The sequence below is a fragment of the Lissotriton vulgaris genome, chromosome 10 (genome assembly GCF_964263255.1).
Source record: "Lissotriton vulgaris chromosome 10, aLisVul1.2, whole genome shotgun sequence".
Lineage (NCBI taxonomy): Eukaryota > Metazoa > Chordata > Amphibia > Caudata > Salamandridae > Lissotriton > Lissotriton vulgaris.
The window spans coordinates 1,015,040,016-1,015,055,049 of NC_141698.1; the positions used below are offsets into that span (position 1 = coordinate 1,015,040,016).

Sequence of the window (15,034 nt, forward strand, 5' to 3'; positions counted from 1 at the left end):
GCACACACAACAATCAACATATTTTCATTTTTTCTTTTAGAGTGGTCCCTGAGGAAGATACAGATTGGGTACCGAAATGCATCGGGCACGCAATTAAGATGTGTTATATGTTAATGTTGATCGAAATATATGAAGGATCATGAGAACACATTCAATGTATATAGAATGTTCAAATAATTTACTGTGATTGATTTATGATATGTGATTTAAAACATGAACTTTGATGAGATTAAGAAAGATTAAAATGAATGAAAAATGATGGTTTTATCAGATAATCTAATTTGAAAACTTGAGTAGGTGTGAGATAACACCAAGTGAACAGTGCATGACTGGCTAACTTTCCGGCTAGTCTTACCAATAACTACTTGTATGTGAGACACACACCTGGCCATGGCCCAGTCCCCCCACTCCTCATGTCACCATATCTAGCTCTGGTGTGACACATGGAGATCCTTGTGAAACACACACCTGGTCATGGCCCAGTCCCCCCACTCCTGATCTCACCATATCTAGCTCTGGTGACACATGGAGCTCCATGTCAAACACACACCAGGCTGTGGCCAGGTCCCTGCACTACTGAAGTCACTGTATCCAGCTCGGGTGTGACACATGGAGCTCTTTGTGAAACACAGACCTGGCCATGGCTCAGTCCCTGTAATCATGATGTCACTGTATCTAGTCCAGGTGTGATACATGGATCTTCTTGTGAAAGACTTTGCTGGTCCCTGCACCACTCCTGCGCCCCTTAGTTTCATCATACAGAGCTCTCTGTGAAAGACATACCTAAGACCTCCACTACTTCCCTCAACTTGACTGTCATCACATGGAGCTCCTTGTGAAAGACATGTCTAGGATCTGTATCACCTCCTCAACCCCGGTGGAACCACATGAGCTCCTTAGATAGGTGTGCCAAGGGCTGCTCCACGCCCTGCAGTCCTGGTGTCACCACAGGGAGCTGAGCTCCTTAGAAAGGCGTACCGAGGCCCTGATCCACTCCCTGCAGTCCTGGTGTCACTGGAGGGAGCTGAGCTCCTTGTGAAAGGCGTAGCTGGATCCTGCACCTTTCTTTGCACTCCTAGTTTCACACACAGAGCATTTTATGAAAGACATACCTGGGCACCACATTCCTCACTCGTGAGGTCACCACAGTGAGCCTCTTGTGACAGACATACCTGGGCACCACTTTCCCCACTCTTGAGGTCACCACAGTGAGCCTCTTGTGAAAGACATACCTGGGCACCACTTCCCACATTCCTAATGTCACCACAGTGAGCGTCTTGTGAAAGACATACCTGGGTACCACTTCCCACACACATGACAGCACCACATGAAGCTCCTTGTGAATGTGTGACTTGGGCACCCCCCCATGACTCCCAGCACTCCTGGTTCAGCCACTGTGATTTCATTGTACACAGTTGACCCCTTTCACACCCTCTCACAATCAGACTCACTTCCTTACGGAGCTGCCACGAGTATTCACGAGGAAACATCTGCTCGTGGCATCGCGTGCAAGAGGAAACCTCTGCTCGTGGCAGCGTGTGCGGGGGACAATCCACGCGCAGATTTTGTCCTTGTGGGAACTGCGCCTCGTCGCCCAGATCAGTCTTGAATATCACAATATTAATAACCATCATCATCATTATTACAAAAAATAACTTCTAAATATATATTTCACAAACGAAATATTAATTCATCTCTTGAGCGCTACCTTCTTGTGTTTTCCCTGGTTTTATTGCATTCCACGCTATGACCCTTGTCCTAGGAAGAGAAATCTCTGTATTTTAAACTTTGTTTCAAGATAAATAAAAGATACGGGTCATTCTTGAGCTCCCTGGAGTGGGAGGGGCTCGGGTGACGGACAGGTTGAGGTGATGGGTGGAGGAGGGAGAGCGACGAGGGGGAAATTCCACTCACCTTGCAGGGCTCCCCCCACCAGCCCCTCCCACCTCAGATTGTGTATAAAACCTGCCCGAGCCGAGAACAGGCAGAAGAGGAGCAGCTGGCCTGCCCTCACAGAGACACCCCAGAAACAGGACCGGTCGTCACAGGGCGTCTATCCAGACCAGACCCTCAAGGAGAGACCCTCGGACACAAGAAGTTAGACGACCCTCACCCGAGCAGCCCTCACAGAGGAGAGACAGCACCGACCCTCACCAGAGCAGCCCTCACAGAGGAGAGACAGCACCGACCATCACCAGAGCAGCCCTCACAGTGGAGAGACAGCACCGACCCTCACAAGAGCAACCCTCAGAGGAGAGACAGCACCGACCCTCACCAGAGCAGCCCTCAGAGGAGAGACAGCACCGACCCTCACCAGAGCAGCCCTTACAGAGGAGAGACAGAACCGACCCTCACCAGAGCAACCTTCACGGAGGAGAGATAGCACCGACCCTCACAAGAGCAGCCCTTACAGAGGAGAGACAGCACCGACCCTCACCAGAGCAGCCCTTACAGAGGAGAGACAGCACCGACCCTCACCAGAGCAGCCCTCACAGGGGAGAGACAGCACCGACCCTCACCAGAGCAGCCGTCACAGAAGAGAGACAGCACCGACCCTCACCAGAGCAGCCCTCACAGTGGAGAGACAGCACCGACCCTCACAAGAGCAGCCCTCAGAGGAGAGACAGCACCGACCCTCACCAGAGCAGCCCTCACAGGGGAGAGACAGCACCGACCCTCACCAGAGCAGCCGTCGCAGGGGAAAGACAGCACCGACCCTCACCAGAGCAGCCCTTACAGAGGAGAGACAGCACCGACCCTCACCAGAGCAGCCCTCACGGAGGAGAGACAGCACCGACCCTCACCAGAGCAGCCCTTACAGAGGAGAGACAGCACCGACCCTCACCAGAGCAGCCCTCACAGAGGAGAGACAGCACCGACCCTCACCCGAAAGTCCTTCAAAGAAAACAGAGCTCCCCTCCCTCGGTATGTACAAACTTTCCGTCTCTGTGATACTTTCCTCTTGTGAGAAACCTGTCCACGCCTGTACCTTTGAGTGTGAACAACCTGTCCACGCCTGTACCTTTCAGTGTGAGCGGCCTGTCCACGCCTGTACCTTTCAGTGTGAGCGGCCTGTCCTTGTCTCTCCACACTGCGCAGCCTGTCCCTTCACAGTGCTTTACTCTGATCTGTCCGGCCTGCCCAGCTCTCATTTTACACCTGTCCCATCTCCACCTGCCCGTCTCTCTGTGGCTCTCACCTCTGGTTCACATTTAACTTCTTAACTCGTCTCACCTCGTGAACTTTCACCAAATTTCAGCTCCTGTTCTCACCTCTAAGCTCCATTTTACCTCCTGTCCTAGTCTTAGTTTCACTGCCCACCCCACCCATCTCATCCCTGCACCCCTTGCACTTGCTGTTCTCATTTTACTTCCTGTCCCTCCCCGGCTCCTATCTCAATTCTGGATCGAATTTTGCCAACTGTCCCACTCTCACAGGTGTCTTCGATCACACACTCTGTCCCACTCATGTCTCTTCCATCTCACCCACTGTCCCACTCTCATCTGGCTTCAATCACACCTACTGTCCCACTCTCACGACTTCCATCTCACCCAGTGTCCTACTCTCACACCCTGTTCCCATCTCCCCTCTGTATGATATTAGGCCTCTGCCTCCTATCTCACCCCCTGTTCCCCATCTAACCTTGTGCACCAATTTACCCACCCAGCTACCCGTCTTCCATCTCACTCTTACCCCCATACCCCTCTCACCCCCTGTCCCAATCTCACCTCTTGTTCCCTCTCACCTGTGGCTAATTTCATATCTTTTGACCTCTCTCCCCTCCCCAGGTCTGCCACTCACCATGGAAGGCTTCGCCTCTGTGTACTACAGTGAACCATCCGTCATGGGCTTCCTCGCCAACGTCATCAGCGCCTTCCTGGTGGCCCTACAGAACTTCTTTTCCTTCCACACCAAAATGAACGCTGAAGGGGTGGAGAACATCCTGGCAGGTGAGTGTGGAAGTCACAGATCACACAAAGAGTTACAGGTGGCGTTGGGATAACATGCATAGGACACTTGGAGGGAGGGGGTACACACTTGCGCACCCACACACAAACACACGTGTTGCTCAATGCCTGTGTTATCTCTTGCAGGGGTCCATCTCATCCTGATTGGAGGACTGACACAGCTCATTGCAGGCTTCCTGTGCTTCCGGAAGTACGATCACCTTGGGAGCACCGCCTTTGTGGCATTCGCCGCCCTCTGGAGCAGCTACGGGGCTACACGTGTCGTCCTGGGCGCGTACCCCACCATCCACAACACCACACAAACCCTGAACATTTCTAACAATCAAACCATCATGGCCGCCTCCCCTCTTCCGGTCGCTGAGAGCGCAGTAGCAGGGCTGGTGGCATACACCGCCGCCGCCTTCATCCTCTCCTTCTGCTCGGCCACCGTTAACTACGTCATGCCCTTTGTGTTTGGCGCCATCACCCTCACGCTGGTCTTCGAGGCGGTGGGGCTCTTCGGACAGTGGGCGCTGGTGGTCTCGGGGACCCTGGAGCTGCTCATTGTGTTGATTGGTTTCTATGGTGCCACTGCCCTGCTCCTGAAGGGCCTGACCCAGAGGTACGTCCTTCCGGGCTTCGGGAACCCCTTGTTCAGCGTCTTGCTTCTGGGCTCGGCCAACAGCACTTCTTCCAGTGGCATCGGGGAAGAGACCAAGAAGAACTCCAAGTACGCGGAGCCCATGGCCTTGGGACACATCGCCGACGCGGTGGCCTCGCTCATCTTTGCCTTTTATTGCTTTGGGTACATGAAGACCTTCTACATTGGCGCCATCTGGGTCAGCATCAATGCGCTGTCCCAGCTCTGCGCCAGCTACTACAGTTACTTGAGGGAAGACGTCTACCACACCACCAAGCTTGGGCTCCACAGCCTCTTCTGGCTGCTGATGTCCTGGGAAGAGTTCATCCTCACGGTGCTCCTCATGGGGGACAATGTAGACAAGAGCCGAGCGGGCATGGTGGGGGGCTGGTTCTTTCTGGTCGCCGCTTGCATCCTCTGCCTGATGTCCCTCAACAGAGACCTCCTGGAGGTGCTGCAGAATTCATGCTTCCTCCTCCTCACGGTCTCCACCATCCACCAGATTCCACTCCTGGGATCCCATATCTTCTTCGGAGTGGTCTGCAGCATCTACACGGCCACCTCCCTCTATGCCACTTTTGCCAGCCTCATTAACTCCATCGCTGATAAGTCGCTGATCTCTACTGGACCCCAAGTGATGTCATCGGCTGCGCTCCAGGACTTGCTGCTGAGCCTGAAGCGCGTCACCAGCAGGTCTAAGGAGGGCCAGGAGGTCAGCACCACCAGATGCCAGCTCCCTGATGCCCTCTTCTTCTTCTGCAATGGCCTGGCATCACTCTCTGCCATCCAGGGGTCCCTCAGTGACCCCACCAGAGCCCACCTCTCCATCCCTTGGGTGCTGATCCCCGGCGCTCTCTTCCAGTTGTACGTCTGCAGGATCGTGGTCCAGAGAGGGCGAAGATTTGGGTCGGTCCTACCATTCTTTTACGCTGCAGTATGGGCCACATGGGCGTGGCTACGACTCGCAGGTAATTTATCATCTCTTAATCTTTACAATGTGTAAAATGTATTCAGAAAAGTCCTAGGGATCCAGTGTCATGAAGCTTCTGAGTGGTTTAGATCCTCAGGCACAGCAGTAGGGGCAGTGGGGGGATGTATATTTCTGGTTATTGGTTTCATTTGGAGCAGCCATGCATGCAGGTAGTTTCTTGATGACATCACATGCAGTTCTTTGTCTGACTGGGGCGCCCTTGTGACCTGATGAAGTACCTGGGAGGGGTCATATGTGATGGCTGCCAGGTGGGGGGCAAATGGTTGAAAAGGAGGTGGCCACTAGGAGGGGACTAATGACTTATGGAACCATTAATGGGTCTGGATAAACTATTGATAAACTATTGTTGATAATCCAGGTGTGGGAAGAACTAAAAGGCATTAATATCATTGTTCAAATAACTGGTAATTTCTTGTACCCGGGGGCATATTTACCAGAATTTAATTTTCGCTTGTCTTCTGACTCATGCGAGAAAACACCTTATACTGGGATAAGGAGCTCAGGGAAGTGTGTATCAACAAATCGGGGCGCACCTGTTCAGGGTGGCGTGGAAGATACAGTTTTGCACATCATCAAAAGTCAACATCCAGCCCCATGATTGGCTGTTAGATGATCGAGGTGTTGACAGTATATGGTCCTCTCCATCCCTTGTCTCTGCTCCTGGACGTCTCCTGCCTTTGAAGGAAGAGCTCCTTCCTGTGTTCTGTTTCATCCATGACTAACCCTCTGCCCCCCTCCTCTTCCCTCTCCAGGTCCCCTGCTGAATATCCACGTCGACAGTTATGGTGCATTCACTGTTGGTGCCGTCACCTTCCTTGTCATCAATGTCTTCCTGATGTCCTTGGGTAAGTCTCTCCGGATCCCGAGGTCCAGTCATCCCTCTGTTGAATCCTTGAGGCCCAGGTGCCCTGACAGACAGCAGCTGCTTCCGGCTGCAGTGGGTCCGGGCCGGAGTCTGTCCCTCGATGGTCCATATGGACAGTTCTGAGGCATCGTAGCGTGCTTATCTAAAGACTTAAACAACTGCGACCCCCAGTGACCTCTGAAATATGTAATTTCCGGCCTCTGACGCCATCTTGTTCTGCTTGTTCCACAGTCGCCTATGCCAACGTGGTGCTGGTGCTGCTCGCGCTGCTGATGGAGGCGGTGATGGTCTGTTTCCTGCTCTTCACCTTGGAATGCCTGCCCCTCGCGCTCGAGAGTAAGTGGACGCCTTCACTATGGTTTCCTTTTGTGTGTTAATGCATGTCAGTGATCTCTAAAGGGTTCATAAACAGGCAATATCTATCAAGAGCCATCCTGAGTCCACCTGCAATGTGGTGGGGGCTAAAGGGAAGTGGTCTGTAGAAAGGAGTGGAGTGTGCCGGACAAGCCTGTGCTTCTGAAGGGCTGTGGGGGGGGGGGGGGGGGGAGAGGGGGGGGGGCAGAGTCAGTTACGTGTCAGACTCTGCTAGAGTTGGTCTTTACAAGGCAAGGGGGGCTGGAATGGAGTCAGTCACAAACATGACATGTGTCTAGTTCTCTGCCAGACCTCCACGTGTCTTAGTTTCTGTGCCTGTCTCTCCACTGCTGCCTTAACATCACCTTCTTGTAATACGAAGAGTGGGGTGAGCCCGATAACACTAGGAACAAGGATAATTAAGTATAAACCAAGATAGGAGTTCCTGTACCAGTTTAAATGTTTTACCACACTTAATTACAAACAGAGAGAAGGCGAGTGAAAAGTAATCTGTCTTATGTTTTTATTTTATTGCCTTGGGTGGCATTTCCCTTCTTGAAATCCCACCTGAAGGGAACCCCTGTCTTGGTTTAACATTAACTTGATCAGCACACTTGTCTCTTTTGTTGATTTTATGAACTTCATGTCTAATTTTCTCCTCTTGGTGTTACTTTCAGTCACTGTATTGTCCGTCTTCAGTGTCGTCTGTATCTACGGAGCGGCGGCATCTCTTGGAAACTGCATTTTCAGCAAGGACCTAATTCCCATGGGACCCTCTTTCTTCAAGGTACAGTGATAAGTACAGGCAATATGTTACGATCACTATTCTTTCCGATATGTCTTTCAAATATAAGTCCATCTCTATCCTCTAACTCTGTGATGTGCATGTGCTGCTCAAAGGCAGCTGTAGGTGGCGCTGTCTCACTCCTTGTCTGCTCTCTGTCTTTTTAGGAAACAAAGTCAGAGGAGAAAGTTGAGGCGTCCGACTCCTGCGTGTGCCCCGATTCCTATCGCACCGGCAGTCTAAGGACCATCGCCGCCCTGCTGGACCAGGGTGGGGTGTGCGGGGTCCCCACAGACACGGTCTACGCCCTGGCGGCCTCCTGCAAACACCCCGAGGCCATCCAGAAGATTTACACCATCAAGGTGAGCACCGAGGGGCCGACTTCCGGCGGAATTTACCGAGTCCGAGACAGATGCTCTGTCATTGAAGAATAAGGGACCCCTGTGGGCGGAGACATTGTCATGGAAACGTCAGGGTGAAACCATTCTGCAGGGGTGTGATTGCCATGGCGATACCAGCCTGGAGTATGTATATATAGAGATATTGCCATGGAGACGTCAGGGTAAAACCATTCTGCAGGTGCCGGATTACCATGGTAAAATCTGCCTAGAAAGTTCCATCTCCAAAAATGTTTTTGTTTAAAGGAAAGCAGCCAGGTTAAATGGTAGCTTGTCATTCTTTGCGGGGAGAGTGGGGGTGATAAGGGAGGTGTGGGCTCCAGTCCACTCACAGTCTCAGGAGAGAATCCTGCTTATGGGGCAGAAGGGCCCAGCGAGATGCTATCACATGCACAAGAAAGATGCTAATGCCCCAGAGCACACAGCGAGTCTGCGTTCTCAGACTATGAACCCACTGTGCAGATTCCAAAGCACTGACTTCTGTGGCCAGTGTCTGTCCGCTGTAGGTCATGAAAAGGTCCTACGGGCTTTTAACTTGTATAATCTCTTGGCTAGCACTAGAGACATTTAGTTTATTTTCAGAGGTGGTGTGACTGGGTCTAAGCTCATTTTAGGTATCACGTGATCCTGCACAGAATGTCTGAAGGTCATGACCTCCCTCTTCTCTCTCTAAACCATTAATTACTCCCCTCTCTTCCATCCTCTGCAGGACCGACCCCTGGAGAAGCCCATCTGTATCTGCATCTCCCACCTGGACCAGCTGCGGGCCGTGAGACCCCCCTTCAGCCCCCTGCTGTGGGACTTCATGGGGAGCGTCTACCCTGGGGGTGTCAGCTGCATTGTCCAGAAGGGGGAGTGGCTGAAGAGGATGGGTGAGTGTGACCTCTTCTGCATGGTCTGTTTCCTTCTACAAAGAGGGGTGGGCTGGGGAGGGTAGAGGGGTGAGGGCTACACATGCCAGAAGTTGTGCCTGGGGACATTCAGGGGTGTGCCCACTTCATATAAGGGCTGCTTGTCTAGATCATGCTTCATTCACCCCCTCCCCCCAATGTGTACCGACCCACATCTCAGGCAGGTCTTACACCCACCTGTCACTCCATTCACCCCCAATGCCTACAGACCCCCATCTTATGTAGCATTGTATGTACATATCGGGGTCCATTCACCCCTTTATGTCTACAGACCCCCATCCCACGAAGCTACTGTGTGTACATATCAGAGTTCATTCAGCCCCCCTAATATATGCATACCCCAGTCCATGCAGATATTACCTGCACATTCACCCCTTGATATCTACAGACCCCCATCTCATGGGGGTATAACTAGCACACAGACCCCCTGATGTCTACAGACCCCCTCTCATGCAGGCAGTGCATGTACATTAACCCTCCTGCTGTTTATATACGCCCATCTGATGTAGCTGTTGTATGTACATATCAGGGTCCAGTGACCCCCATTGTGTGTACAGACCCCCATCTCATGTAGTTATTGCATGTGCATATCAGGGTCCAGTCCCCCCTAATGTGTAACAACCCCAATCTCATGCAGGTATTCTATGCACATTCACCCCTAAAGCACACAGACCCCCATCTCATGTACCCATTGCATGTACATATTGTATATATTATGTATATATGTGTGTGTGATGTATGTGTACATGTGTGTAAAACAGATAAAGAAATGGATGTGACTCGCACAAATCCTGACTAAAACATGAATTAAACCCCACAGCAATGACAAAACAAGGAAAGGTTGCTTTCCTTATACTATGGCTGTATAAGAAAAAAAATGGTGTGCTGAATCAGTGTACTTTTCAGTTGTAAAATAGTCCCTTGCACAAACAGAATGATATATCACACAGCCATAAAATTATGTAAGACAGAAAAACTTTTCTGGCTGAAGTCTTTTTTAAAGAATTGTTAACAATATGCATTGCAGACATCTGGCCTCTTAAAATATAACAAACACATGTGTGCATGCCTTTCACAGTATGCTTTAGTAGAGCTTCTTTCATACTGAATGGACAATGTGTGCAATCACTTATTCAAGGACTTTAATTAACTCTTGATGTTCTGAGGCTAGACCATTCAAACATCTGCTCAAATTAAGCACAACCAATTGAAGGCACCACTGTACAGTAACTCTGGTCATGATGCTGAGCAAATAAATACAGTCAAACACAAATGCTCACTCCCTCACACCTGACATGTTGCTGATTAATTTTGTTATTTTCTCCTCCTGCAGGAGTTGGACCAGCATATGACATTGTGGGCACCAAAGACTCCATCATGATCCGAGTGCCGGACCACACCATCTCTGCCCACCTGACCGACATGACCGGCCCTCTGGCCATCACCTCCGCCAATCCCAGCGGGGAGTGTGATAGCACCCACCATGACATGGTCATCTCGTGAGTACTCACTCAGAACAGGGGTTCAAATCAGGAAAAGGGTGTGAGTGGGCCTTTTGCGGATGGGATGGTGCCTGGGGTTTGAGAGTTACTAGATGGCTGCTAGGGGCTGAGGGCAGAGGCAAGGGTTGTTGAGGGGCGTGAGCTGAAGATCCTGCAAGGTGAAAGGAAGAGTGTGGGAGTATTGATGGGTGGTTTGCTTCTTTGCATGAGTTTAGGCTTTTTTAAGCATTTGGTTAGACTGGTGCTACTGAAAGGTTGCGGAAGGGGTAACAGTTTTTGTGATATCGCAGCCATATGTTAGGGTGTTTGAGATGCTTGGCATTAGCCTATATGTGGGCGCATTAAACACAGGTGTGTTTGACCAGTTGAGGTTGAGGTCAGGTAGATGTTTGCCAGCCTGCGGCTTCCCCTCAATCCCCAGCACCTGAGCCTTTGTCGATGATTACTTTAAATGAGTGATTTTGTATTTCCTCTCTGTGTTCCAGGCGTCTACGACACAAGCTGGAGGGGGTGCTGTGTGATGGGGACTCCTACGAGATGGTGGGCTCCACGGTGGTGAACTGTCTGAGGATAGACGAAGGTGGGTCTCAACCAATGCTTGTTTCTGTTTCATCTCTCCCCCTGCTATTCTCAAAGTAGACTCAGGAGCATCCATGGATGTGAACAGAGGGCTCTGCTCCCCACCACCCCTCCCCACCCACCAAACACCTGCCATGAGATTTGGGAAACACCAGTCCTGGTCCAGTGCATTCCTGGTGTCCAAGGCAGACAGGCCTACACAGCCCACAATGAATGGACAGCTGAAGCATGAAAGGGGCTAGAATGAATGCGTAACTAAAAGATGCACTTTATCGAGCCCCTGAGGAAAACTCCAAGCGCTTGGTCTAAGTTTGCAGGGATGCCCGGGAGGTTTCCTACCTGTGCCGACTCCTGACCCCACTCTCAACTTAACAAGCCTTTCTCTTTATCATTAGTCTGTACCATTGGTGTAAAATGTTGCATAATTTGTTTCACAAAATATCGCTAAAATTACATGAACGGTGTGAAATGTGGTTCTCCTTTATCTTGCATGAAATTTTAATGGTAGTAAATACCGCACATTAAGAAAGTCATGTTGGATACTGACAGAAAATGTAATCTGCGAAAAATGTCTCTTTCTGGGACATTTTATGCTCAAAGCCATCTCCAGTGAAGAAGAAAAGATGCAAATTGCATAGTGCAAATTTGGCAAATTTAGCAATAGTGATAACAAATTCACCCAGACTTAGTCAGCACATGGACCCAGAGCTTCCTTCATTAAGACAATATCCCCCAAGATGGGATCTTTTATTTTCTCCCCAAACTCATTATTATATCTCAGGGACAATCTCACCCTGCCCAAGTTACCCAATGCCTGAAGGTTCTTACTCTGGACCCATCTGAACATAGAGACCTCAGAATCACAGATTCTGACATGCAGATTTTTAAAATATTGACCATACACAAATATACACAAATGTCTCTTTAAACAGCATTCAACCTTTTAACAGTTCCTAATTCCAGTGAGACTCACTTTCTAATTATGGGAATACAGAGTTAACTTACTTTTCCATCTCCTGTCTGAGTTTATTGGCCAAGTGCTTGATGGCGAGTTTACTGCTGGTCGACTTTTTTTTCAGGGGGATAGTTGGTGTGGAAGATATTTTGGCCGTGGGAGCTTTCGAGTCTGTATTTTAGCTGTTTGTTGTTTCCATGATATCCCACCCTGCCCCAGTCATTCAATGTCCAGCCGCGGTCGGTAGTGGGATGACTTGCAGGGCGGTGACGTGGGGAGGGGGAGGCTCAGGATGGAGGGTGGTAATGTATGGATTACGGAGTTTTACAGGTAAGTAAACATATAAATAAATAAAACAAATTCCGTTGCGTGCACTGCATCACCAAATGCGATGCAGTTCCAGCAACAAAATTCTCTTTATTTATTTATATGTTTACTTACCTGTAAAACTCCGTAATCCTTACATTACCACCTCCCACCCTGACCCTCCACCTCCCCACGTCACCGCCCTGCAGGTCATCCCACAATCGACCGCGGATGCCAATGTCTCCTTGAGGGCGCACACCCCACGCTTTTCCAGTCAGTGTATGCCACGTGAGAGGGCGGGTCCTTCCTGTACTCCGTCACCCATTGGTTCCTGAGGGGCCAATCCCCAATGTGCTCATTATGCTTGTCTCTTCCCCTCCCTCTGCTGCTCACAGACCTCAGGCCTGTCCAAGCTCTCTCAATCTCATGCTGTTGTGCTTCTTCCTTTCCAGGGATCCTGAGCATCGTGAGGGAGGGCTGCGTCCCCACCACCCACATCATGCAGACGTTCGAGCGCGTGAAGAACGCGCAGGTGTGAGGCTCCCACGAGCTACGACCAGTATTGTTCTACTGACCACAGCAGCATCCGCACAAGACCTGAGCCAGCTGCCATTTGCACTTTATTAACCGGATATGGAAGCATCACAATCTGAGGCCGTATATCCGCGTCGACCCTGAGCTGAAAGGAAGACATTACCAGAACAGACTTACAGACTGCAGTGGAGTCGGACATTCTTACAGACAGCTCACAATACATTTATGTCATCATACTTCATTTGGATTGATAGGCAGATGTTTTCTACCCTTCACTCTCCAACAAGGCATTGGCCTGAAAGTCAGTGCTTGATGATGTGTACAGCGACAGATCCTTGATTCTTCGCCCCCCAGGATGCACGGGCACAGATCCAATGTATGTATACTGTGGCATTCTGTTTGCGTTCTTTGCTTGAATATTATATTTTACCCTCTGTCCTTTTAATTTAATTTTAATGTAATGCTGATACCGATATTGATGATAAATTCTATTTATTTTGGTACTCTGAGGATGTCTGGTCCTGTCAGATCTCACCAGACTCGTGTGACAGAATACTGCAGAGACAGAGATCTCATATTGTTACAACCACAACTATTGGCTTCACTGGATGGTGCCGGCCACCAATCGAGAGGAGCTTCAAGAATCACTGACAGAAGTTTTTCCGTCCCAGTGACCTACACATAGTATTTAACTTATTTAATATATTGGAGTTTGTATTTATTGAAATAAAATTGCCCTTAAAAAGAAACTGTCTTTTCTCTTTGATGTCTCAGGGGGACCCTTACCACGAATCCTCCTGTGTTACAGCTGTGAAAGAAAGGTGTCATGTGTGTGTGAGTGTGTGCATTTATTGTGCAAAATGCAGTGGTATAAAACCCATTTTTCATTTGTAACCATGAAGTTTAGAATATATTTCATGGTGTTCATTGAAATTTGGGTTTTATCATCATAATCACAGCCCCAAAAAGCACTCTGCATCAGAGCTTTTCCCTTGTCTGGGCTACTAGAATTAGGCTCAATGGAGAACATAAATATGTGCCATGGCCATCAAAATTAAGTGTAAAGAAAAGGCAAATGATGTGGCAAATTCTCTGAAAATATTACTTTGATCCATTTATGGTAGAAACAACATTTTCTCTTGAAATTCCCAAAGTATGTGTCAAACGAAATACATTATGTAATTAACACTGTAACCACAGAATCACATAAATTCTGAAGTCTTCACTGTTGCCCATTATTTTATTGGACACTGTTAGTAATGAAAGGTAAACAAACCCTAAACATTCTAATTCCAATCAATGCCCATTGGTAGCTACAGTTTTAAGAGAACAGGTTTTTGCCAACAAGTGTAGTACCCCAAAACTAATATCAAATCTAAAGAATGCATAACAGGTAACATGTAAGTAAGGCAAGAAAGTGGAGATGACGGTGGACTGTCGTTCCTGCACCTCTATACCAGTTTTCTCTTGTGTTGATACCGCACAACAAACCCAGACACCAACCGCCTTATGGTGTCACTGTGCTCCAGATCCTTTTCAAGTAGTTAAATGATGTGCGTAGGATGAAAAAAGTCCAACAAATAAACGCAGAATTTTCAAAAAGTTCTTTTATTGTCAGGTTTTTAGATTAATTCAAAGACAAAGATTCAGCCAACACGTTTCGTTCTCATTGAGAACTTCGTATGGGCTTCTCAGGGTAATCTCCCTTCTGAAGGAACAAACGCATGTACATTTGTGTGTGTTGTGAGAAAATTCGCATTAAAATTGCACTGAGCGGGAACCAAAGGATTTAAGGTGTTCTTAGTGCAACAGAATTCAAAACGTGGTCAGGGTCCCATTCTCAGAAAAAGAAGTCCTATAAGGTTCATCCAAACAGTAGAGCTGCAATCAGTCTGTATCAAAGTAAGGTGAAAAGAAATTCTCAAAAAAGAGCATCCAAAGGCTCTTTAGCAATATAGGCATGTGTTAAATCTGTATAATAATTGCGCAGACACACACCATAGTAGGAACTCCAGGCAGTAACTTTTAAATGAGGTTCAGATTGGCCCCATGGTCTGGAGGGGGTGAGGGGCTCATATTCTTACTTAGAGTCGAGCTCGCCTCAGCAGTTGGTCAGCTACTCGTCCCCGGAGACTGCATCTTGTGAGAAACTCTCCATGCTGTCTTTCATGAATTCTAGGCAACAGCCGAGCAGGCAGACAGCATGGAGGGTTAATATACAGGATGAGATTTCCTTAAATACAGGCATATGTTAACATATATTTGGGG

General features: G+C 49.0%; 1 protein-coding gene across 1 annotated transcript; it reads left to right on the forward strand.

The window, feature by feature from the left end:
* Positions 1-3,029: 3,029 nt before the first annotated feature.
* LOC147689185 (uncharacterized) lies at positions 3,030-13,515 on the forward strand. The gene is made up of 10 exons (XM_086940019.1): positions 3,030-3,950; positions 4,095-5,555; positions 6,331-6,423; positions 6,675-6,779; positions 7,475-7,584; positions 7,749-7,943; positions 8,689-8,851; positions 10,224-10,389; positions 10,878-10,972; positions 12,685-13,515. The coding sequence occupies exons 1-10, from the start codon at positions 3,803-3,805 to the stop codon at positions 12,768-12,770; spliced, it is 2,622 nt and encodes an 873-aa protein (XP_086796145.1). The 5' UTR covers positions 3,030-3,802; the 3' UTR covers positions 12,771-13,515.
* Positions 13,516-15,034: the final 1,519 nt, after the last annotated feature.